Raw genomic sequence first — 23,342 nt, forward strand, 5'->3', positions numbered from 1 at the left:
GACTGAAATATGACAAGAAGCAGTCAGTTCAGAAAAGAGAAACAACAGTTAACCTTGTCTCACAAACACAAAGTTAAACCAACAAAAAGCCAACACTATATTAGTGTGATTAACTAATGCAGCTTTCTCTCTGACCTCTATGTTCCTCTCTGATTTACAAATGAAACAATGAGTTCCAGTAAGAATATGAATCATTGATGTTTAAGAGCAGTTGCTTCTGTTTGCTTTTTAGCACCTCAGAAACATGAGAAAGTTGGGGGGGGGGGGGGGTCAGTCAGCATTTTGAGAAATTAACTCGAAATTTTAAGTTATAGATGGCAAAAAATAAAAATCAGTGGCGGAAGCAAGCTGCCATGGACTGGTGTTAGAGCTCGGCCATCATGTAACTACAGTGCTGAGTACTCATCCTCTGATGAAGGCCACAAAGTATTACTAGTGAAACTGAGGTTTGTGAACAAATTCATCAGATCACGACTTGGATGAAATCTTTTTCTGCATTAGCAGTGGAGTAAAATCTGCTTTGTCCTTCTTACAGTCCTGTGATCCATTATGATCCATTTTCACCAGTTAGCCAGAGAATGAGACGGTACTCAAAGAAAGGTCAGATATGGAAGAACAGCAAAACTTTTTATTTGAGGCAAAGCTTTCAGTAGCTTTTATTAAATTTGACTGGTGGTTGTAAACATGCATGCTACTGCTTTAAAATTACTAACTTCTCAAAGTATTTAGTATTTATTTATTTATTGTCATTGTCAAGAACAATGAAATTGCGTTTGGGGCTTCCATACAACCCAAAAAAAAAGAAGAAAATAATAAATACCCCTTAAAACCCAAGTGTACATATTTAACCCAGTGTGACTCCAATGCAATAAGACAATCCTTAGCAATAATGTTCGTAGAAATTCAGACAAAGACCTGAGAAACATGACAAAATACAACAATGCAACCCATTCAATATTATTGTACTGTGAGATATGATATCAGATATGATAGTTATCTATTTAAGAAAGAGGGGGGGGGGGCAGGAGGGGGAAGAGAATAAAGATATGATGCACCAATGCAGACCAGTTTATTGCTATTAAGAAGTTGGATATGGTTATTGTCCGTGAGAGGGGGGCAGAGAGTTCAGGAGCCTCACAGCCTGTGGATACAGGCTGTTGGCCAGTCTGGATGTTCTGGCCTGTATAGACCTGTACCTTCTCCCTGAGGGCAGCAGATGGAAAAGGTGGCGCGCAGGGTGATGTTGGTCCCGCAGGATACTGTGCACCCTCCTCAGACAGCGAGTGGGGAAGATATTACTGATCTCTGGCAGACTTGTTCCAATAATTCTGCCAGCTTCTTTCACCACCCGCTGGAGTGCTTGCTGATCGGCCTTGGTGCAGCTGGGGAAGGTACAGGTCTGTGTTTACTTTTACCCCCCCCCCTTTACAGGTAATTGAACCAATAAAAAAAGTTGTTCTCTTTTAGTCCAAAGAAAACGGATTAAAACAATAAATCAGCTGTATTTACAGCACTTAGACAAACACACAGCACTTATAATAATAATAATAATAATAATAAACTTAATAAGCATAAGAGCATGAGCACTATCAGCAGCAAAGGTGTTTTAAGCTTTTAAAAGAGGCGCAGGCAGCGTTTTTTATTTAAATGTGACAGTTTGTATGTTCCTGTAAACGCCAAATTAATTTGTAAAAAGCCCTGCAGGATGGTTTAAAATCTAAGAAAGGTTTTAGCTTCGTGCTGGGGGAAAGTTTAAAACTTTTTAAAAATCTGACGTCAGTTAAATGATGGGATTACTTGATTCTGTGGTAAGAAGCTCAGACTGAGCAGCTTCATTAGGTTCAGGGGCAGTCTGCGGTCCTCTCGGACGGATTCTTGGCACTCACTTGTCTTATTTTGACCTTCTCGTAATTATCGCTTTCACCGTTTAAAAATACCGCATTTATAATGAGGCGCGACCCCAGTCAGCAGGTAACAAAACTTCGTCACTTTGACAGAAGCTCAACAAAACGACTCTTTGAGGAACCGCTGGTTTCGGTGTGTGCGCGCGTGCGTGTCCCTGAGGGGAAACCGCCCCGCTCTTTCCCGTCAAGATATCAGCGCGCGCTTCCTCCGATAGTTCGTTGAAACAAATTCTACGAATTCTTCTCGCGGGATTTGAATATTCATGAAGGCGCGACTTGAATGTAGCCGGTTCAAAACATTGAGCACACGGCTCCGCTGATTGACACGGCTGATTGGACAGTGAGGGCGTAGTGGGCGGGGCTGCGTTAGATAGCTTTAAATAAGGAACAAAACACTGTAGTAGAGCAGCGAAGGCGGTCAACAGAGACGGAGCGGGTTACCAGGGTTTTGACTCTTCTGTGAACGCGTTTCCACCGCATTAACCAGGAGTAAATATATTTAAAGGACTTTTTCTTTGACTTTTCTGGGATTTTAAAAGCATAACGCTTTAATCGGTTAAAGACGGAAAATCATCATTAAAAATCTGAAGAGCTATTCCGCCCACAGAAGAATGGACTTTTATTAACTTCAACTAGACGGAACACTTTATAAAATGCTGGATAAGAGAGCCATGGAGTTCGACTTGGAGGAAGAAGTCCGAGGAAAGAACGGTGAGAACTACAAGAAAGGTTATATGTGTGATTAAACATGTCAAATAAGGACGTGTAAACTGGTTTAATTTGCCTCCAAAACGCAGTAGCTGCTTTTGCACGCTGCAGCCAGACTGCATGCAAAAAAACAGCGATTTTAACAGCCCGCTCAGGGGCTGTGAAACGTTTAAAAAACGCTGAAATTTAAAAAGGGAAACCGTTAAAGGTGGCGCCTTTAAAATATTATATATTAAGTCCCGCTGGATTTGTTGGAGTGCATTGGTCCGACATTATAAACGATTATTTCGGTTATTTTAGTTTAAGAAACTGGAATATCAGACAGATATCCGAGTTTTAAATTAAAAATAATTGTGCGCAGTGACGTTTTTTGTGTACAACGGTAGAAATCTTAAGGTATTTTGAGTTTCTGTTGTCTTGTTGGGGGATGTACGGTCTGTAAGTGTGAGCCATGCACTGATGTGACCCTTGTGTTTTGGCCCTCAGTGAAGGAGCCCTTCCTCAGTCAGTATCGCTGCGGTCCTCTCCTCGGCAGCGGAGGTTTCGGCTCCGTGTTTTCAGGCCAGAGGCTCTCCGATGGACTACAGGTAAATAATACCCGCCTGTGTTTGTTCATTATAAGAGATGCGCCTTTTCTCCGTTATTATTGCTCGAGAATTCGATTTTTATTTAATATTTTACTCCTTTTTTGTCCATCCAGGTTGCCATTAAGCAAATTGCCGTTGACAGAGTTCAAAAGTGGACCAGACTGGTGAGTGATAATTTATTTTTAAACTAAATGTGTACCAAAACGCACGAGGTGTTTTGAGTGACGCCTGTAAACAAAGCTCAGATTGTTTAGCTCCGCCCTCTGCCGGTGGCTCAGGTGAACTGCAGCTGTGGGCGGTGGTTGGGAAATGTGTAACGTCACGGTTTGGTAAATGACACCTCAGGATTTCCCCACTATCACCACCACCTCTTTATTCATTATTATTCATTGCGAATTCATTTGGGTTTCCCCACCAAGGCAAAAAACACCTGAAGCCACCTGCAGGCGAGGATTCAGGGCACAAAAACACCAGGCTGGAGTTTCTGATTTTAAAACCCAAACGTGTGACTCAGAAAGTCCTGAAAACAGTCAGTTAATTTGCATACTAGTATCAGTCACTGTGATTTCCGCTATGACTCATTTAAAAACTAGAAATTAAAAAACAAAAACAAAAATTAGGACATGATCTACTTCTACTACTACAGATTATTTCTTTATAATTTATCAATCTTCCTCTTTCCTCCCCCCAGCCAGATGAGGTCAATCCTGTTCCGATGGAGATTGCTCTGCTGCAGCAGCTGTCAGAGGACGGGGGCCACCCTGGGGTCATCCGCATGCTGGACTGGTTCGAGGTGGAGGGGCGGGGCTTCCTGCTGGTGATGGAGAGGCCGCCGCACTGCCAGGATTTGTTCGACTTCATCACGGAGAGAGGAGCGCTGTCAGAAAGCCTCGCACTCAGGTTTGCGCTCCCGTCCGCCACCTTTGAATGATGCTACTGCGTTCTGCTGAGGTCACTGACATTTTCGCTAACGTCCTGGTTCTTTGTTCTTCCCGATAGGATTTTCCATCAGGTGGTTGAAGCGCTTCGATTCATTCACTCCCGCGGCGTCGTGCACCTGGACATCAAAGACGAGAACATAGTGATAGACACGAGAACGATGGATATCAAGATCATAGACTTCGGGTCGGGGGCGGTGCTTAAGGACACGCCGTACAGAGAGTTTCAAGGTACCCAGTCACTCTACACCCATAGCTTCTTCTCAACCTCCCCCTACAAAACCCCTCTCAGTGCCTCCAAGTTTCACGTTGTAACCCTCCTCGTCTCACTTCCTGCGTCCTTAGGAACTCGGGTCTACAGCCCCCCTGAGTGGATCGCATCGCAGTGCTACGAGGCCGTCCCCCTCACCGTCTGGTCTCTGGGGGTTCTGCTCTTTGACATGGTCTGCGGCGACATTCCCTTTGAGCACGACATGGAGATTTACAGAGCCTGCCCCAGTTTCACCAGGCGGGTGTCAAAAGGTGAGCATCAGGTTCTTCTCAACAGGAGTTTCCTCCTGACTGGGGTTCAGGGTCACATGACCCCCTCCTAAATATGTGGTCCAGTTTTTCACATCCTTTCTCTTTTGTTTTTTCCACCAGGATGCCAGTCTCTGATTCGCTGGTGTCTATCCTTCCAGCCGGAGGATCGTCCCACTCTGGAGGAGATTCTGTCGCATCCCTGGATGAAGGCAGGAAATGACAAAGAGGAAGAGGAGGAGGAAGAGGAGAGGGGAGGCCTGCGTGAGGAGCACGGCTCCCTTCCCTGTCAATCCCTTTGAAGTGTCAGGACTCTGGACTGTTAAGGACTTTAGGATCGTCGATTGGGCGCGTTCCTGATCCGTTTCCTGTTTGTCACATTAAACCTGGCGGCACCTTCGTCTGGAAGTTATTTATCTCAGCTGGTTTGCCTATTTATTGATTATTTATTTTGGCCCAGGGTTTGTTCCAGCTGTTCCGGGACTGAAATTTAAAAGTTCGGACGGACAACCGGCTCCCCCTACAGGACAGAGGTCACATAAGTAATCACAACGGAGCTGCTGCTGTGATGGAAGTTGCTGATCTGCAGCTCTTCTGATAATCTTTCGGGTTGTTTGAATCGACTCTGAGGACGACAAACACTGACTTTATTTATTTTATTATTTTTATTTTATTTTTATGTGCCACAGAAGAAATTCGACACAAACACCTGCTGTTACTTTACACCGTGAAGCTGAGTTTTTTGAGGTGATACTGCTTCACTTTAATCTTAACACTGTTTTCAAAGGAAATTCAGCCTCTTTATTTTTTTTTTTTTATTTTTTTTTTTTAAGCTGAAACCTGCAAGCTGTGACTTTTTTTCAATCACGCTTCAGGTCACTGAGTCACTCTCAGTTTCAGCTTCGATTTATCAGTAAAATGAAAATTCTGTGTTTTTAATATGGAAAAAAGACTTTTTCATTTTCTGATGTGAAGGTGGGGATTTTTTTTTTTTTTCCCACGTCCTGTTTTTGTTGCGGATGTGCTGCCTCTGTAGATACTTATGTATTTGGTTTTTCTATGGTGAAAAGAAGAGAAAGTGAGTCATCGGGGTCACTTGGTTCAGTTTATTTACATTAAATAGAGAGTTTGGATCAAAAGCAAAACAAAACCGATCCAACGTTTGAATAAAAGATTCATTCATTTCATCATGTTGTTCTATTTTTTTGTCTTTATTTAATAATAATAATAATAATGGATTGCATTTATATAGCACTTTTCGAGACCCTCAAAGCGCTTTACAATTCCACTATTCAGTCACTCTCACATTCACACACTGGTGGAGGCAGCTACAGTTGTAGCCACAGCTGCCCTGGGGCAGACTGACAGAAGCGAGGCTGCCATATTGCGCCATCGGCCCCTCTGACCATGTGCTCAGAGCGAACCTGCTCTCACCTGTGAAGACAACGCAGTCCTAGAACTGGACCTCGTAGCTCTTATGTCAACTCCAAACAAGCTGCACGACGCTGGGCTGTGAGCACAGAGTCTGTCTGAGCAGTGCTTTTAATTTGCTTTTTCATGTAATAAGCTGCTGCACCAAAACTAAGCAGTTAAATGTCGTTGTTTATATTAAACACTCCTATTAGCTCAGGAGGACTGTGAGGTTATGTCACCTTAGTCTTGTGTCTAAGAGCAGAGATCAGTGTCTGTGAGTGCTGTGGGAGGTGAAGTGGTTTTGCTCGACCTGCCAAAGAAGCCCCGAGGTGAAGCTTCAGAAGAAACTGGTTTGAAACTTGAAGCGCTTGATTGGTGACTTGTTAAAACTGGAAATGCTGCCTCGCTGCACAACATGCAATCAAGAAGAGTTACTGAAATGCACATGAGGTGCTTTACTGCATTACTTTAAGTATGTACTGTACAACAATCCAGCAGGAAAAACTACTTTTACAAAGAGAAACATGAAATATAAAACAATGAATATAGGTATACGTCACAAATATGACATAAAAATGATAACAAGTATTTTTTTAGTCACTTAGTAACTGTAGTGACAGAAATGTCAACAAACTCAAGTGCAACTGTAAGAACCTTTGAGACAAAGTTGTTAATGATATAATTGTTGAATACAAATTTAAATTAATAAGAGGAAAATTCAAAATTTGGGATTTACTGAATTAAAACTGTGAGAGGGAAATTTTTAAATTATCAAATCAAAAACGTCCAAAATAAAATGAAATGATTAACATTAAAGATAAAACTTTACATTTTAATGTAGAAAATCAAATCCATGTAAATAAAAACAGTGCGTGATTACAATGAAATCAATTAAAATTGATTGATTGTAATTAAAAATCGAATAATTATGAGAAGCAATCATGGATATGTCAGCTGCACAATCTCCTGTTTCACCACAACCCAAAGATGCTGTGTTGGACTGAGATCTGCTGCCGGTGGAGGCCGTTTCGTTACAGTGAACTCATCGTCATGTTCAGATGATTTGAGCTTCATGACACAGTGTGTTATCCTGCCTGACGGACCAATCAGAGGACAGATACAGTGTGGTCACTACTCAGGTAGGCAAACAATGGTCAGCTGGGCCTACGTGACCAAAGAGTGCCAAGAAAATATCTCCCACACCATTACATCACCAGCAGCCTGATGCACTGATACAAAGCAAGATAGATGCTTTCATGCAGTTTAGGCCAAATTCTGACTCTAACATCTAAACAATACAGCAACAATAGAGCTGCTGTAGCTCGTGCACTTCAAGGTTCACCGTGCTCTACCCTCACAGATGCTCTTCTGCATACCATGCTTGTAACAAGTAGTTATTTGAGCTACTTTTGCCTTCACCTCAAAGCAGTCTGGCCTTTCCCCTCTGACCTCTGACATCAACGAGTCGTTTCACCTGGATATTTTCTTTTCTATAAACCCTGGAGATGGGTGTGCGGTAAAATCTCAGCAGTAGCCCATCTGGCAACTATGCCACATTCAAAGTCAGTTGAATCACCAGTGTTACTCATTCTGATGCTCAGTTTGAAGGTACAGGAAGCAGATACAAAGAAAACATGAAGAATTAATCAAACATGATGTTTTTGTTGGAGTACCAGCAGAATAAAGAAGCAGAGAGGAAATTATTTGATTAACAAAATTTTCTCCCAAAGTCAAAAACCAACAGACTTAAAAATTCCTTTGTCCCACACGCCATCAGACTGTTTAACTCCTCACTGGAGGGGAGAGGGAGGAGAAACGGGACAAGGGAGGGCGGGAACAACTGAGTTGTAGGTGCTTTTCTACACTGTGCAATATTTGCAATATTTGTTTTTTGTTTTGTCTGTTTTTCTTATATTTGACTGTGCAATAATCACTGTGCAATATACTCACTCAAATGAGCAATCCTATTTATCCATATTGTATATTCTGTATCTATATATGTGTATATATGGTGTATTTATGCTTATATCCTTACTCTCATTCCCCTTAATGTATCTGTAACATGCAACTTCTTTCGGTGCTTTGCTACTGGAAACTGAATTTCCAGGAGGAACCCACCCGAATCGAATCGAATCGAATCTAACAGTTTAACTGTTTTTTGATTGATCAGGTTTCTTATTAAATAAATAAAGTCATTTTAGTTTTTATTTTAAAAATCATACAGTAAATTAAAATCCAAAACAGCAGACTGCAGTTCATAAAGGTAATCTTTACCCGTATGTGTGTTCGTTCATTGGATAAACGTCTCCTCCATGTTTGACCAGGAGGTGGCGCTGAACACTCAAACCATCTGACAGGCGAGGTCCCACCAGCAGCCAATAGGAATGCTCCCTGCTAAACCTGGAGGATTGTTCGTCTGTTGGTAGAGGAGGAGAGAAGGATGTCTCACTCTGACAGTTTCTCTGGAGCTCCTGGTGTCGGGCAGTTTGTGGTCCTCCCTTCCTGCGCCCCGTTTTCTCCCACAGCGTGAGACCTCCTGCTCGCCGCTCCTGTCTCTGCAGCTGTAGTCTCTTCAGTTCCTGGACACCTCACATATTACACGAAGTATTTTTCTCCTCCTGATGATCCCGGTGGGTCCTCCGGTTGTTCCTCCGCAGCCTCCTCTCTCCTCCAGCCCAGTATTTGTCGGACGGCCCCGGCGCTTTAGGCCGCGCAGTACGTCGCGGAACGGGAGCTCCGGTGGGGTCTAAACTGAGAGCGGGGCTAGCTGGTGGGCTAACGGAGTGTTAGCCGAGCAGGCAGCGGTGTAAGGGCTCGGTTCGCAGGGCAGCACAGGGAGCGCAGCATGGCCGTGGGGGACCTCAGCAAGACGGGAGAGGAGAAGACAGCGACCCGCGGTCAGAGTGAAGGTGAGCAGTCCTCGGAGGGAGAGCCGAGAGCTGGGATAACTTCACACGGCCCTCACGGCTCCGAGCCTGGGTCAGTGGGTGAATAAGACTCGGAGGGATGGAGAGTTTAAAACAATGAAATTGAACTTAACATAAATTAAATATAATAAAGTTTCTCGGTCTGTTTTAGCAGAGTGGTGGAAGCAAGCTAACTACCTGCTAAGCCAACCAGAGTAAACAGACTTAACGACGACTTGAAACTAGTTAACCAGAAAGATTAAACTGTGTGCTAGCTAGCTAATGGCGATAGTCAGGTGTTTATTAAATAAAACTTTAGGTGATTTTAAACGAGTGAAAAACAGCAGCCTCAGCAGGTAGCGGCTAACTCAGCAGCTAACTAGTCCGTGTCTGTTAATGGGCTCTTGCCTGGCTGCTAACGCTAACACACTGCCATGATCAAGGTGCAGTGTGAAGGTGTGTTAGAGAGCGACGGCTGGTGACGTGGACTTTGAGTCCAGCGGAGTTTGTGGTTTACACGCACACACACACACACACACACACACGGCACACCTCTGCAGAGAACACACACTCCATTGTGCTCACCCCCCTCCCCCTTAGTGTGTGCGTGTGCGCGCGTGTGTGTGCGTGCATGGCCTCGCAGGCCGAGCCAGCCACGGAGACCTCAGAGCCAGGTGCACTCAGGTAGAAACTTCCAGACACACCCTTGGAATAGCAGAGAACCCGTTCTAGCTGATAAACGGCTCCGAATTGTTTAAAAATGTTGACAAACGTCACACCTTTGGCACACCTGAGTGGCTTCACATACATTAGGACAAGAAATAGACACAGCATGCAAACAGCCACCAGAAGAAGTTCCAAGGAGGAAAAACTGGTCTACTGTTCCATACTTCCACAACAGACGTATGTTCCCACTGGGCCCCTGTGGTTTTACCGGTCTGCATGAAGCTGACATATTCATTACTGCATACACAGAAAAGCAAACAGCTGTGTGATGCTCTTGTTGAGTCTATGCCATGAAGAATTAAGTCAGGTATGAATGTAAACAGGGGTATTAGCAACATGTGCTTAATAAAAAAAAAAAAAAAACCTGTGCTCTTGGTAACGAAGCCTGCTGGGCGTGCAGACATGAGTGAAAGCTCACACTGTCGAGTCCTGCACCACCAACACCACCACTTTCCTTCAGTGTCCCTCAACAAGGTGAAGGTGATGCTGCCTTCCTCCTCGGCTGTTTCCCATGGCCATCTAACGGACCGCATTGGACCATTTGATGGGCCGGTTTTGGCCCCCATGCTGCATGTTTGACACCCCTACAGTACAGTGTTAAAGTTGCTTTCAGATGGAAGTAAAAGATAAGAAAGCTGCTCCTGAGAATCAAGTGAGTGTATTACTGATGGATTAAAAACTTTGCACTGAGGTTTAATTTTCCATTAATGGTAAGCCAATCAGTCAGCCGCATCGTGGCCTGTGGATGCTAAACATGCATCGTGTTAGGCCTGCAGCATATGTTGCCATGGTGATATACCACGCTTATTTTATTTAATGGTTTATTAGTTCATTTCATTTGTTCGGTCCACTCAAGTTCTGTTTGGTTTCTTTGTGGCCCACAAAATACCCCTGATGCAGTCACGTCATCCTAAAGCGGAGCACCTAGACTTTGCTGCTCTTTTGTAAAATCTCTTCCTCGTATGAAAACTGTGGTGAGCCTTATGGTGAGCTCTTGTCCTGTAGTTAACAGACGGTTGAAGTACATCAGCCTGGCTGTCCTCGTGGTCCAGAATGCATCGCTCATCCTCAGCATCCGGTACGTCCGCACGTTGCCAGGCGACCGCTTCTTCACCACGTCGGCCGTGGTGATGGCGGAGGTCCTGAAGGTCCTGACGTGTCTGGTCATCATCCTACTGCAGAAGAGACGTGAGTAAATCCTACTGAGCTGCTTTCTTGGCTGTGGAGTTAGAAGAGTTAGTTGTAGCCTCGCAGGCTTTTGTAGCTGTTCTTGTTTGAAAAAACTGCATCAATTGATTAACTGATCAAAAATACTTAAAAAGATATAATTGATTAATCATCTTAAGGAACTTAAGACATTTTATTCCTGAACTGTACATGCCGAGCTTCTCTTTGCAGTGTTTGATAGACAAAAGAATTAATTTATTTTAGGAGATGATATGAAAATGAGTTACTTGGTTAATTACAGGAATATTCTTTGCTTGTAGCAGTGAGGGACGGCTTTAAATTCAAATAGTGATTTGATTTGGGTGGAGTTAAAACAGCCCTGACCAACAAAGCAGCAGCTTCCTCCTGTTCTAATTATTCATGCTAAATAAATACTCCAAAAAACTAGTATTTCTATTTAAAAACTAACAAGGGCAATTATTTACATTTCATTATGTTTAACCCCAGTTTGGGTATAAGATGCAAAGCAGCCTCCTAACACTAGGGGGCAGCACCCCATCCCTCAATTTTGGGCTACTTACTCGAGCATGGCTTACTTTTTATTGCTGTGATCATAGACCTGAGCTGCTTTGGAGGCTACGATCAAAGATCAGCAGGCACAAAACCAGCCTTTAGCTCCGCCCCTTTCTCTCTGCAGTAAACGTGAAGGAGACGGTGTACTTCCTGATCGACGTCATCGTGGTTCAGTACAAAGACACTCTGAAGCTCGCCGTTCCTTCTCTCATCTACACTCTGCAGAACAACCTGCAGTACGTGGCCATCTCCAACCTGCCGGCCGCCACCTTCCAGGTCAGACCGCGTTCACAGAGAAGGCGCTCGAACCCGCCTCGTCTCTGCATGTCTGTTCTTATCGAAACAGCCGGGTGATTAACGGGTTTGTCGATTGACCGAAACATTTGGCATCTTTTTATAAACTGAAAGGTTTAATCAAACCAATAACGGTGTTCTGGATCTGTTCTGTCATTTGATTCTAGTAGGACATAATCAATATTTCAACAGGAATGAAACTTCTAATACTAATTTTATTTTATACTGTTCATATTTTTGGCATTTTTCAGATATTTTAGGAGCAATTTTCTTTACACGTTATTATCTTGAGCTGCCAAGTTCTTTAATAACTTGTAAAACTTTTAATGCACAGACTTACAGACACTGAGATTTAATAAATGCTTCAGATCTGTGTACATTCGATTAAACACAGTTAAATGGTGACTTCCTTTCCGTCCCTCAGGTGACCTACCAGCTGAAGATCCTCACCACGGCTCTGTTCAGCGTGCTCATGCTCAGGAAGTCTCTGTCCAGAGTTCAGTGGATTTCTCTGCTGCTGCTGTTTGCCGGCGTCGCCATCGTGCAGGTGAGCTACCGCCACCTGCCGTTCCCCAGAAGCCCTGAAATTTAAGTTAACAAATCAGGCGGCTGCTTTGTGTAGCCACAGTTCACAGAGAGGTTTAAGACTAAGCGTCTCTGCGGTTTCTGTGGCTCCAACTTTTAATGCTGAAATGAGCTGCTGCGTTTGTGGCGTAGGTGAGGTGGCAGAGGGGGCAGAAAAATGCAGTGGGAGGTGAATAAACAGGGATGGGCGTAGTTAAGCTCTTCAGTCGTAATCGTGTGGGAACCTTTCAGGGACGATGTTCCCCGTAAACATGAAGCCCGGCTCGAACGCTGACGCATTGATCATCTCTCTGCAGGTGCAGCAGGAGGGCAACAAAGAGGCGTCGGTGAAGGACACCTCCACTCAGAACTACACCGTGGGCTTGGTTGCCGTGGTGATCAGCTGCTTGTCGTCGGGATTTGCCGGCGTATACTTTGAGAAGATCCTGAAGGGCAGCTCCGCCTCCGTGTGGGTGAGGAATGTGCAGCTGGGAATCTTCGGCATGGTGCTCGGCCTGCTGGGACTGTGGTGGAATGATGGCGCCGCCGTTGCCGAGCGTGGCTTCCTGTTTGGGTACACCAGCATGGTATGGTGCGTCATCTTCAACCAGGCGTTCGGTGGGCTGCTGGTGGCCCTGGTGGTGAAGTACGCCGACAACATCCTCAAGGGCTTCGCCACCTCCTTCTCCATCATCGTCTCCACGGTGACGTCCATCTACCTGTTCGGCTTCCATGTGGACGTACTCTTCACTGCAGGGGCGGGGCTTGTCATCGGTGCAGTCTACATGTACAGCCTCCCCAAAGCGCCTGCCGGCTCGGCGTCCGCAAGCTCCTCCTCCTCATCTTCCACGTCCGAGAAGACGGACATAGACGCAGAGATGGAGGCGTTTCTGCCAAAGTCAGTGCTGGTGAAGTGATTCCTGTTTCTCTCTGCTCTCTCTCTTTCGGGCATCTCACTTCCTGTGTGCTCTTGGCGGGGTCAAAGGTCAAACTGGGCATCTATCAGAAAGAAAGAGGTTCATCTGCTGCTCACTCACCTGCTTCCTCACCCCTCTGATGGCCTCCCGAGTCATCCTCCTCCTGACGTCCTGCTCGCCTTTTCCACACCTCCTCCTGAGCTCAGCCTTCCCTCCTGGCCTCCTTCTTTCCTTCACCTCCTAACCTCCTCGCCTCATCTGGACTATAGGATACTGCGCTTTCTTCTCCCCCTTCCTTCTCCTTTCTCTGCACCCCTGAACAAAAAACACAGACCTCCTTGCTTCCTTTCTCCTCCTCCAGTAATGTAAAGGAGGAGAAGATGGCCTCCTCAGACCTAAAAACTAAACCACATGCATTGTGATGCAGAGGAGAGCTGCTCCCTCCTGTATCGTCCTCCTTTTTGGAGGATGAGAGGGTGAGGAAGGTTTGGGTTTTTACCCCTCTCTCCCTCTCTTCTATCCTGCTTTTTCCTCCTAATCACTAATCTCTCCTCTCTCCTCCTCAGAGCTCAGGGAGGCGTGTCTCCTCCCTCTGCTGTCCACATCACAACCTAACTGCTCAAAGCACAACGGCAGCAAGAGGAAGAGGAGGAGGAGGATGAGGAAGGAGCCGCAGAGTGTCAGAAACCCTCACCACCCTCAGTCTGTTTTCTCCTCCGCGGCGTCTCGCCAGCTCTGCCTTAAAACTCTTTACTAAATGAAAAGAGAATCGCCTTACGCTGAATATCGATCATATGTTGATTATTGTTGTTGCTGGTGGAGGACAACGGCAACCGTAGTCTGATGGAAAGTTTTCACTGTGCAGCCCCCGTACATTTAAAGTGTCCTGTTTAAATTCCACCTTAAAACAGGAAAAAGGGACGGTTTCTATGGGAGCCCGAAGTGTAACTTTGAATAAGTAATTTACATGTTTGTATACAAAATGTACAAAGTAGCTTGAAGTGATGTAAGAACTTTTAAAATTCAATACACATTTTTAACCTAAAGGAAGTTCAGTGAAAATCACAACAATTTAAAATAAAAACGCAGCATTTGTAAATAAAAGTCACAGAAATGGAAGCAGAATCGGAAAGTTAAAATTGAGAAAGATAAAGTGATAAAAGTGTCATTATGAAATGCAAGGAAGACAAAACTACAACATTTAATTAAATTCAATCAAAAGGTACATTAAAAATTCAACGTTTTGAAAGTTGAAAGTTATTTAGTCTTATTTTATTTTTCTGCAATAATCAGAAATGAACTAAAGTCATTTATCTGGGCTGTAATGAGCTTTTGGCTCATTTGTAATCGTGTGTTGACTAAAAAAGCTAAATATGTGGAGAAATCATAGTAATGAAGACTAAAACCCTAAATAACTCTCTGCTTTTGTTAAAACCTGCTTCCTTTTTTGTCTTTAATTCCCAAATTGCACAAATTACCGCCCTTTCCTTTTCTTGGCTGCACAGTGAAAACCTCCGGGGTAAATCGTTGCTCCTCCGGGTGCGTCTCCGCTGAGGGACTGTTTGTGTTGGTGCCTTTTCTCCTCATCTGTACAGAAGCCATACGACTGTGTTGGTGTAAAGTTTGCGGTGTACAGTTACGGGACTGTCCGGGAGGCTTTGCTTTATCTGCAGCTCCCGTGTCGGCGGGGAATGTGCTCGTTGATTGGAGCACCTTTAAACTACGATCATAACGTGATGTTTGTTTGTTTTCGCCAAAATGTCCTGCCGCAGGCGTCTTGTTGAAGTAGGCGTCCTGCGGTGGCGTCCTGAATGTTTTTTCTGCTCCTGTTTGTCTCGATCATGTCGAGGCGGTTGTGGGTTTTTATCTTTGTGTGTGTGTCTGAGCTGCTTCTCGGTGTTTACGTCGTTCAGCTTTGGGAGGAGAGGTTGAGTCGTTTTGGTCTCCTGATCTCTGCAGCAGGTTAAGATTCTGTGATTACAGCAAGTTTTGTTTTTCCTCACATCCACCACCGTTGCCGTGTAGCAGTTTGCCTCTGTTGTTGTTCATTTAAATCCTGCCAGCACTTGATGTAACCCCGTCTCTTCACGCTGGCCTGTTTGAGCCCCCGATTGGACTGATCGGTCCGTTAACACTCTCCATTATCAGCCAATTACATTAGCCATCAAAACATCTGTGTGGAGAAAAGAAAAAGCTCTAAATTAAGGAGCTGGAAGGAAAGCTAGCTGCTCCATCTTTAAAGTCTTTATACAGGCACAGCATTTACTGAACTACATTTCATTTAAAGCAGTTTACAGGTTATTATTGAAAATATAAATCTACTAATAAATTCTACTAAAATCTTGTTGATTAAGCAGCTTAGCATAAGTTTCCGTGTGAAGTGAGATGGTCTGCACTTCAGGTTCTTGTAACTGCAGCTCGTGACAAACTGCAAGAACTGTTACTGATGCTTATATGAAGCGCTATTCACTATAACTGTTTCAGGCTCCACAACACACTATACATGTATGCAGTGGGATGTGGTTATGGATGGAGATGATTGAAAGTTGCTGCTCTCATGAGTCGGCAGCGGAGTCATGTTAACACCACCCACCACCAGTTTGGGCTGCAGCAGCGCCCCATTGCTCTCTCTGTGCAGCAGGAAGTGGATACAAAGGGGAAAGAGAGACGGATGCTAGCATGCGTGGTTCTGTCACGCTCGGCTGTGTCAGAGTAAACACGTATAACCAAATGAGACGTTTGGCAGGCCTGTGGATGCTAACCTGCCTGAGGGGAAGGTGCACTCTGCACATTAATCTGGCTTCATGTGTGTGGTGTTAAAGTGCCACACATTAACGTCTTGGATTTGTTGTGCGTTCCTCGCAGCAGATCTGTAAAAGCTTCTTACTTAAAAAGGTTTTTTTCCCCAGTGGAATATTTTTCTTGAAAATGTTGCCAGTTTACACTAAAGAAGTTACAGTTCTCCTCACATACAGTTAAACATAAACCACTGATGTGTAAAGATGACAAACTCGCAAATACAAGTTCACTAACTGAACCTCTGATGTTTTTATTGTGTCAGAAAAAAACCCTCAATTAAACCTAAAGTGGGATAAATGTAGCTCACAGTCTGTGAATATTAGGAGTTCGATCATTTCACGGGAAACTGACCTGAGGACGGAGAAACGCGGAGACACAAACACGAAGCCACATCTCCCAAAGCATAAAAATGAACTTTAATTATTTTTCCGATTTCTTCTCATGATGATTGAAGGCTCTTTTTCTGTTTCCAGTGTGAGATTATCAAAATCAAACTGTGAAGGGACAAAAAAACGTTTATTTTCAGTTTTTGTAAAACAAGCAAACAAAAAACCTCCAGCTGACACTTTCTCTCTGGAAGTCTGAAATTAATATCTATCATACATAATAATATATAAGCTGTTTTTATTTAATGTGGGAATCTTTGGGGTGGTGGTGAATGAAAGGAAGAGGAAACCCAGCAGGAAGCTTCAGATTTCAGCCAGAAGAAGCTTTTTGTTCTAAGCTCTTCTTAATGACATAAATTTCTAGTGAAAATGAGTCCTTTGAGTTCTGTGCGTCTAATAAAGGATCATTTCTGCACTTATTAAATGTTATGAATTGATCGTTGTAGATGATCATTTTAATCTCAAACTGACATTAAAATGTCTTTATGTAGATATCAGCTGATTTATATCAGAGGAATTATGATGGGATGTTTATTTTTCATTAAACATCACATCATAAACTTTACATCTTTTTTTTTTTCAATGTTTTCTTGTGAAAATATAAACTTGAATCCCAATTTTCTCTCTTGCAGTGGCTTTTTCCACCTTTTTAGAATAACAAGACAACATTGATTCTTCTTTATTCACTCGAGGTAGAAACAGTGATAAACATCTACTTCTGCTCTGTAAAATAATCCTGTCACATCTTACAGATTCACAGAAAAATAACTTGTTTGTTCCTCTTTACGTTTACTTTACCTTATTTTTTATCTACATTAAAAACTAAAATATTGCAAATTATATAAAATAAATTTTATATAGAAAATGATATTGACACAGGCTGATATCACTTTAATTACATGAAAATCCATATTCATTTTATTTGATTTTTTTCAGCACAGGCTGAAACGCAGATACTCCAAAGTCAGTTTCCAGGTTTTCTCTCCGCTGACGCTCTGCAGCGCCTCCTGCTGGCGGTTTTAAACCACGTCCTCTGATCAGATCCTGCTGCGGTTGTTTCCCGAGGTTGGTTTGTCCTCGGTGGAGATCTGCCTGCAGGATCGGGTTTAGTTTCCTCTTCCTGTTGGTTTGAGTTTGTGTGAAATCTGTGTGAGCTGGTTTCATCTCTGATCTGTTTGCACTTGATTGTTGATTTGTATCAATGCCTCTGAATTTGTAAATACTTCCTTTGGTAAAAGTTTTATATAAATGAAGACATGGACTAAAAACTGTGCGGTTTGTCTTAATTTAAAGATCAGTGATAGTGAACGACACACAGTGTCTGCTCTCAGGTTCGAGAGAGACGATTTCTGACAGTATTCGGAAAACTTCGGGAAAAATCTGGGAAATTAGAAGATACAATCATGGAGGAAAAAAGTCTGGACTTCACAAGTCTTTGACCCTCTGTGGGAGTCGGCAGGTAAGGTGTGATATTCCAGCCTTTTATTCCAAATATGGAGACTTTAGTCTTCTTTCTCCCAGTTTTCTCCCAACAGTGCTCCCGATACTCCAGTTAGGAGAACGATTAGTGTTCGGTCTTCTGGAAATCCTCCTCTGTATAAAGTAACCCAGCTCTGTCAGAGAGAGAGAACAGAGCGCAGGGAAAATATGAGAGGCTGGTTTAAACCAACAACACTGTATTTAAACATAAATATTAATATAGAAATATTTGTGATAAGTTTTGAGTTGTTTTTTTAATTTATGAAAACCTGGTAAAATTGCGAAAAGAACATTTTAAATCTTTTTTCTGTCTAATTTATTACTTTTGGATATTTTGAGGGTTTTTACAGCTTACATTTTTTTAAAAAACTTTATTTTTTATACATAATATAACGTTATAAAAGTTCTCAGAAGTGATCACTCTCTTTATGTGGACATGTGGGGGAATCGGTCCTCAGGTTTAGTTAGATCCACGAAACTTTAACAGGCTAAAGAATTTTGTTCGTCCTTCAGTAAAATGATTTTTTCCGGTAGCGCTAAAAACACCGACTGTAGGCAGATAAGTGACGGTTTTTTAAACGCTTATGGTTAAAGCCACCTGTAACAGTACTGTTGTGTAACTGTAACTTATTTTACCTGTAATTAGTTTTACGTACACTGACCCAGAGACTAAGTTACATGTAAAGAAAACTAACTCATTTGTAGTTGAAACGACTTTGAGATGGTCTGATCTTTCTGACATGGTGTGCGATCCCGCTGGAAGCAGCCATCTAAAGATGGAGCACTGTGGCCGTAAAGGGATGGAGATGGTCAGCAGCAGTGCTCGGGCAGACTGTGGGATGTTTGTGCGGGAAAATCCAGCAGATCATCAGATTCTTAGAAATACTCAGATCAGCTGGTCTGGCACAGAGTCATGTACTTCCCCTTTCTTCTTCACTCTGATGCTCAGTTTGAACTTGAGCGGGTCGTGTTGATCATGTTGATGTTCGACAGTTTGAAGCCCGAGTTCTTGGCTCATAGAGATTTCTTTTATATACTTTTATGTAATTACTAGAAACTTTGACCATATTTCATATGAATCTCCAAAAGTTGATTCTGTTCATCTGGACGTAGCGTCTGTGAGCTACGTCCAGATGAACAGAATCAACTTTTGGAGATTTACTTACCTGGATGATTGAGCATCCAGGGATTTAATGTGAGCATTCAACAGAAAACAAGGTCAAACACGAGTCCTCATTGAGTAAAGCTTAAATACTGCAGTGCCCCTGTGATGTAATGAAAAGAAGATTTGAAACATTCAGCGTGTGTTGTAGCAGCCAGGGTGATGTCTTTATCTAACCACCTCCTCCTCCTCCTCCTCCTCTATCTGTTCTGTAGGTGTCCAGGTAAAGAGAAAGGATCCTGAGATGGACCCCTGCCACCACCTGCCTGCTGAGATCCACACATTTCCGAGTACCCCCACTTTCACTCAGAACCACAGCACTCCTCCTGCATCTGCTGCACTAAAGCTAAAGTACTGTAGTCACAAATATTCCTCTCATAGTTTTCAGCTGCTTCTCATAAAGAAAACACTCCAGTGTGCACCATTAGGTGATTATTTGCCTTTAACACAACAAGCACACTCCAACAGCCGATAATGAACAACACACCTGTGGGTTGTTACGCTGTGACACTCATCCATATTTTTTATTCAGCCTTTTAAAGATGTCAGGAGCCAAAGAATAAAACTGAGTTGATGGACTGAATCAAAATGAATTCATTTCAAAAGTAAAGGCAAAAAACAAACAAACCCAAAAACATTTCCTCCAGGAAAGAAAAATATAGAAAAACCTATTTAAAAAAAATCTAAAGGGAACATTATGACACTAAATCAAAAATATTAAATACTAATACTAAATAAACACTAACACAATTTTTTTTTTTTGTAAAGAAAAACCTTTATTTTTTAAATAAAGCGGTCTATGTCATTTCAAAATAAAATCATTTGTCATTAAATCTGACAAATTTTTATTTTTTGTATTTTATTAAGTCAATTTTTTTGTAGTATATAAATTTAATAAAGAATAAGTTTAATATTGGTGATTTCAAAACTGATGACTGAATATTTAGTTTATTTTAACTTGAAAAATCATCAAAGTTCTTTTAGAATAAAATATTATATAAAAAAACACAAAGATACAGGATATGAAGGAACAACATAAAACAAAATGTTATACTTGAATGACTGATTAGGGATTAATTCAGGCTTCGGGTACTGAGGGGAGCTGAATGGTTTGTAATGACCACGTTTGTTTGATCGTGACCAAAGGAATCGTTTTTTGGATGCGTTGGAAAGTTTCAGCTGATCGAAGCATAAGAACTAAAAACGTTTCCTGTACGCTCGGTTTGCACCGACTCGCAGTGATCGTCTGATAAAACAGGAAAGATGAGTTAAAAAAGCAGCTCATAGATGGAAGAGAAAACCATTTCTCTTAAATCAGATGCCAACATGAAACACTAAACACTCCTGGTAACCGCGAGAACGTCATCAACACGTCAAACGTCTTTTTGAAGTCGCTGATGTTCATGCACAGAGCGCCTCTCTGACTCCTTTTCATTGAATGTTGCTGAGGATTTCTACGAAAAGTGCCTTTAAGTGACCGTTTACAGCGTTTCCTCCTCAGCGTGCGACAGTATTTTATGCTTAACAACTGAAAGTTCGACATGTTGTAATCGTATTCGACTCTGTGCCTTAAAGATTTCTCTTTTTTCTGAGATGTTAAAGGAGACCTGTTCTGCTTTTTTCCTTATTTCATGTCATTTTAAATCCAAATGCCACATGCCGAAGTCCTCTACGCCGCAACACTTCGTTTTTTAACAGGAAGTGCACCTCACACATTCTTAGTCCTTCCTCTCAATAGGCTCCCTGACGTTGACCAATCAGGAGAAACCAAGCTTCTTGGGTTTTTCAAACACAAAATGAGCTGAGTGGGCAGTGTAATGCAAAGATGAATTATTTTATGTGAATCATGCAAAGCTACTCTGATAGAGTTCCAGAATAAAAGCTGGAAATAAGCTGAACAGGTCCTCTTAGAGAGAGATCTGAAACTCTTGAGGCCATTAGTTTGAATTCTGTGAAGTGTTTTCATACTAACTGATGTTTCCATTTTTTAAGATATGTTTAAAAAAAAATCTTTGTGAAATTAAACTGATGAAAACGTTCAGTGCCTTTTCATTTCTTATTCAAGAAAAAATCGATGATGTGTTTTTAAAGGTCACAGTTTTATAGACAGGCCCAGTGTTTTTTTTAGAGGCTCAGAAATATTTGGGAAAGTCTCGAAGCCTCCACCCTGGAGATGCAGTGGTTTGATCAGATCGTGAGCCATGTCTCTTATTCTCCGTACTTTCCTTGTTTTCATTCATTTCATTCATCCACAGATTTTTTTCCAGAGCTGTGCCGACTCGTTAAAATGTTTTTCTGGGATGTTTGTTCTTGAGTGTAACGGTGGTTTGCACCGTTTCACAAACCCTCTGTATTTCCTGTATTCATGAAGGCATCTCAAAGATGCTCATCTTGATTGATTGATTTAAAGATCTGAGGCTGTGCACATTTACAGATTTACCAGCTAGTATATTTCTCTGTTTATGAGAAACAGAAACTTGAGCTTAACAAAACTTAATCAGCCCAGATTTGCTCATTATAGTGTAAATTTAGACTTCTTACTGCTGAAATGTAATAGCTGGAGTTTGACATGTAATTTGTCTCAGAGCCACCGAGGGGCGACAGAGGACGTTTTTTGAAAGGGAAGGAGGATGATGACCTTTGGAGATTCAGCTCCTCACTGCAACATGAATCCAGATTTTTATCACAAATGGAAACTTAAACAAATCGAACAGAGCCGCCTTCTCATCCGGGCTGTGGCTGAATCTGTGGGAAGCGTTATAAAATCCGGGTATTAGGACAAGCCACAGTTTGTGTCCTGTGGTAGCCAAGACCTCCTGGGGGATCATATAAAGCAGTTAATTTAAATGTTTTACATAAAAACAGTTCCTGGTAAAAAGGGTATTTTTTTAAGATCACAGCAAGTTGACTGACTTGATTGACAAAATATCCTGTGTCATTTTTATTCAAATATAACAACAAGAAAAAAATGTTGAAGCGATGCATATTTATCTTCAGACATCTTATGCTGTTCATCATCTGTTTTCAAATGAGGTCGTCGTTGTCAGAATGCTCTTCTCTTCGCTGGAACGAAGGAGCAGAGCATCTCTAAGCCCAGATCTTGTCAAACATGGAGCAGATGCGCTGCAGCAGCAGAAGACCACACTGGGAGCTAAAAACTGGAAAAACATTTTCTGCTCCGAGGAGCCGATTTCTGCTCCAACATTTGGATGTTTGGGCGAAAATTTGGTGTAAACAACATGAAACCATCGATCCTGCTTTGTAGCAACAGTTCAGACTCGTGGGGGTACTGTCTTGGCACACTTTGGGTCCCTAGTAACACCTAAGCATCATTTAAACACCACAGCATGCCTGAGTCCTGTTCCTCACCATGTCCATCCCTTTATGACGGCAGGGTACTGTCCTCTGATGGCTGCAGGATGACGCTCACAAAAAAACTCACAAAACTCAGATTATCTCAAACCGTTTTCTTGAACGTGACGATGACTTCGCTCTACTCAAACGGTCACTAGATCTCAAATTTATATAATAATATTTACCTCAAAAGTTGATTCTGTTCATCTGGACGTAGCGTTTTCAAAACGCTACGTCCAGATGAACAGAATCAACTTTTGGGAATTTACTTACTTGGCTGTATCAAGACATCATAATATTTAATTATTAATGTTGTCAAATGCTTTTGTTACGTCCCTCTGCCGCCCCTAATCTCCTCAATGTTTTCAGCTGGTGCTAATTGGCCACACCTAGTCAGGCACACCTGAGGCAAGCTTCCAGAGAGCTCACTTGTCTTTGCCTTGGTGGCTCCAGTCATTTTAGCCAACCTGCTATTCCATTTTAAGAAAAAACCTCTTCCTACTAACACTCTGGTATTCATCTTTTTTTTTATTTATTTTTTTTATGTTGTGGCTTTTGAGCCGGGTTGTAACACTTTTAATGCAATTCAATTTTAATTATACAGCGCCAAATCACAATGACAGTGGCCTCAAGGCGCTTTATTTTGTAAGGTGGACACTACAATAATACATACAGAGAAAAACCCAACAATCATATGACCCCCTATGAGCAGCACTTTGGCAACAGTGGGAAGGAAAAACTCCCTTTTAACAGGAAGAAACCTCCAGCAGAACCAGGCTCAGGGAGGGGCGGGGCCATCTGCTGCAACCGGTTGGGGTGAGAGAAGGAAGACAGGATAAAGACATGCTGTGGAAGAGAGACAGAGATTAACAACAGATATGATTCAATGCAGAGAGGTCTGTTAATACATGTTGAGTGAGAAAGGTGACTGAAGAAGAAAAACTCA

General features: G+C 42.5%; 2 protein-coding genes across 3 annotated transcripts; both read left to right on the forward strand.

Moving 5' to 3' along the window:
• Positions 1–2,131: 2,131 nt before the first annotated feature.
• On the forward strand, positions 2,132–5,846 carry pim2 (Pim-2 proto-oncogene, serine/threonine kinase). Its single transcript, XM_004568181.4, has 7 exons — positions 2,132–2,615; positions 3,099–3,199; positions 3,313–3,363; positions 3,891–4,099; positions 4,199–4,368; positions 4,483–4,659; positions 4,780–5,846. The coding sequence occupies exons 1-7, from the start codon at positions 2,558–2,560 to the stop codon at positions 4,956–4,958; spliced, it is 945 nt and encodes a 314-aa protein (XP_004568238.1). The 5' UTR covers positions 2,132–2,557; the 3' UTR covers positions 4,959–5,846.
• A 2,645-nt stretch (positions 5,847–8,491) lies between these two features.
• slc35a2 (solute carrier family 35 member 2) lies at positions 8,492–21,081 on the forward strand. Of its 2 annotated transcripts, XM_004568182.6 has the most exons (7): positions 8,493–8,978; positions 10,707–10,889; positions 11,566–11,717; positions 12,160–12,282; positions 12,617–13,197; positions 13,783–17,860; positions 19,258–21,081. In XM_004568182.6, exons 1-6 carry the CDS (start codon positions 8,915–8,917, stop codon positions 13,829–13,831), a joined length of 1,152 nt encoding a protein of 383 aa, XP_004568239.2. In that variant the 5' UTR covers positions 8,493–8,914; the 3' UTR covers positions 13,832–17,860; positions 19,258–21,081. The 2 variants fall into 2 exon arrangements, with proteins under 2 accessions (XP_004568240.2, XP_004568239.2); XM_004568183.3 differs by lacking the exon at positions 13,783–17,860 and having other exon boundaries at positions 8,492–8,978.
• The last annotated feature ends 2,261 nt before the right edge of the window (positions 21,082–23,342 follow it).

This window comes from Maylandia zebra, linkage group LG20 (assembly GCF_041146795.1).
Source record: "Maylandia zebra isolate NMK-2024a linkage group LG20, Mzebra_GT3a, whole genome shotgun sequence".
Lineage (NCBI taxonomy): Eukaryota > Metazoa > Chordata > Actinopteri > Cichliformes > Cichlidae > Maylandia > Maylandia zebra.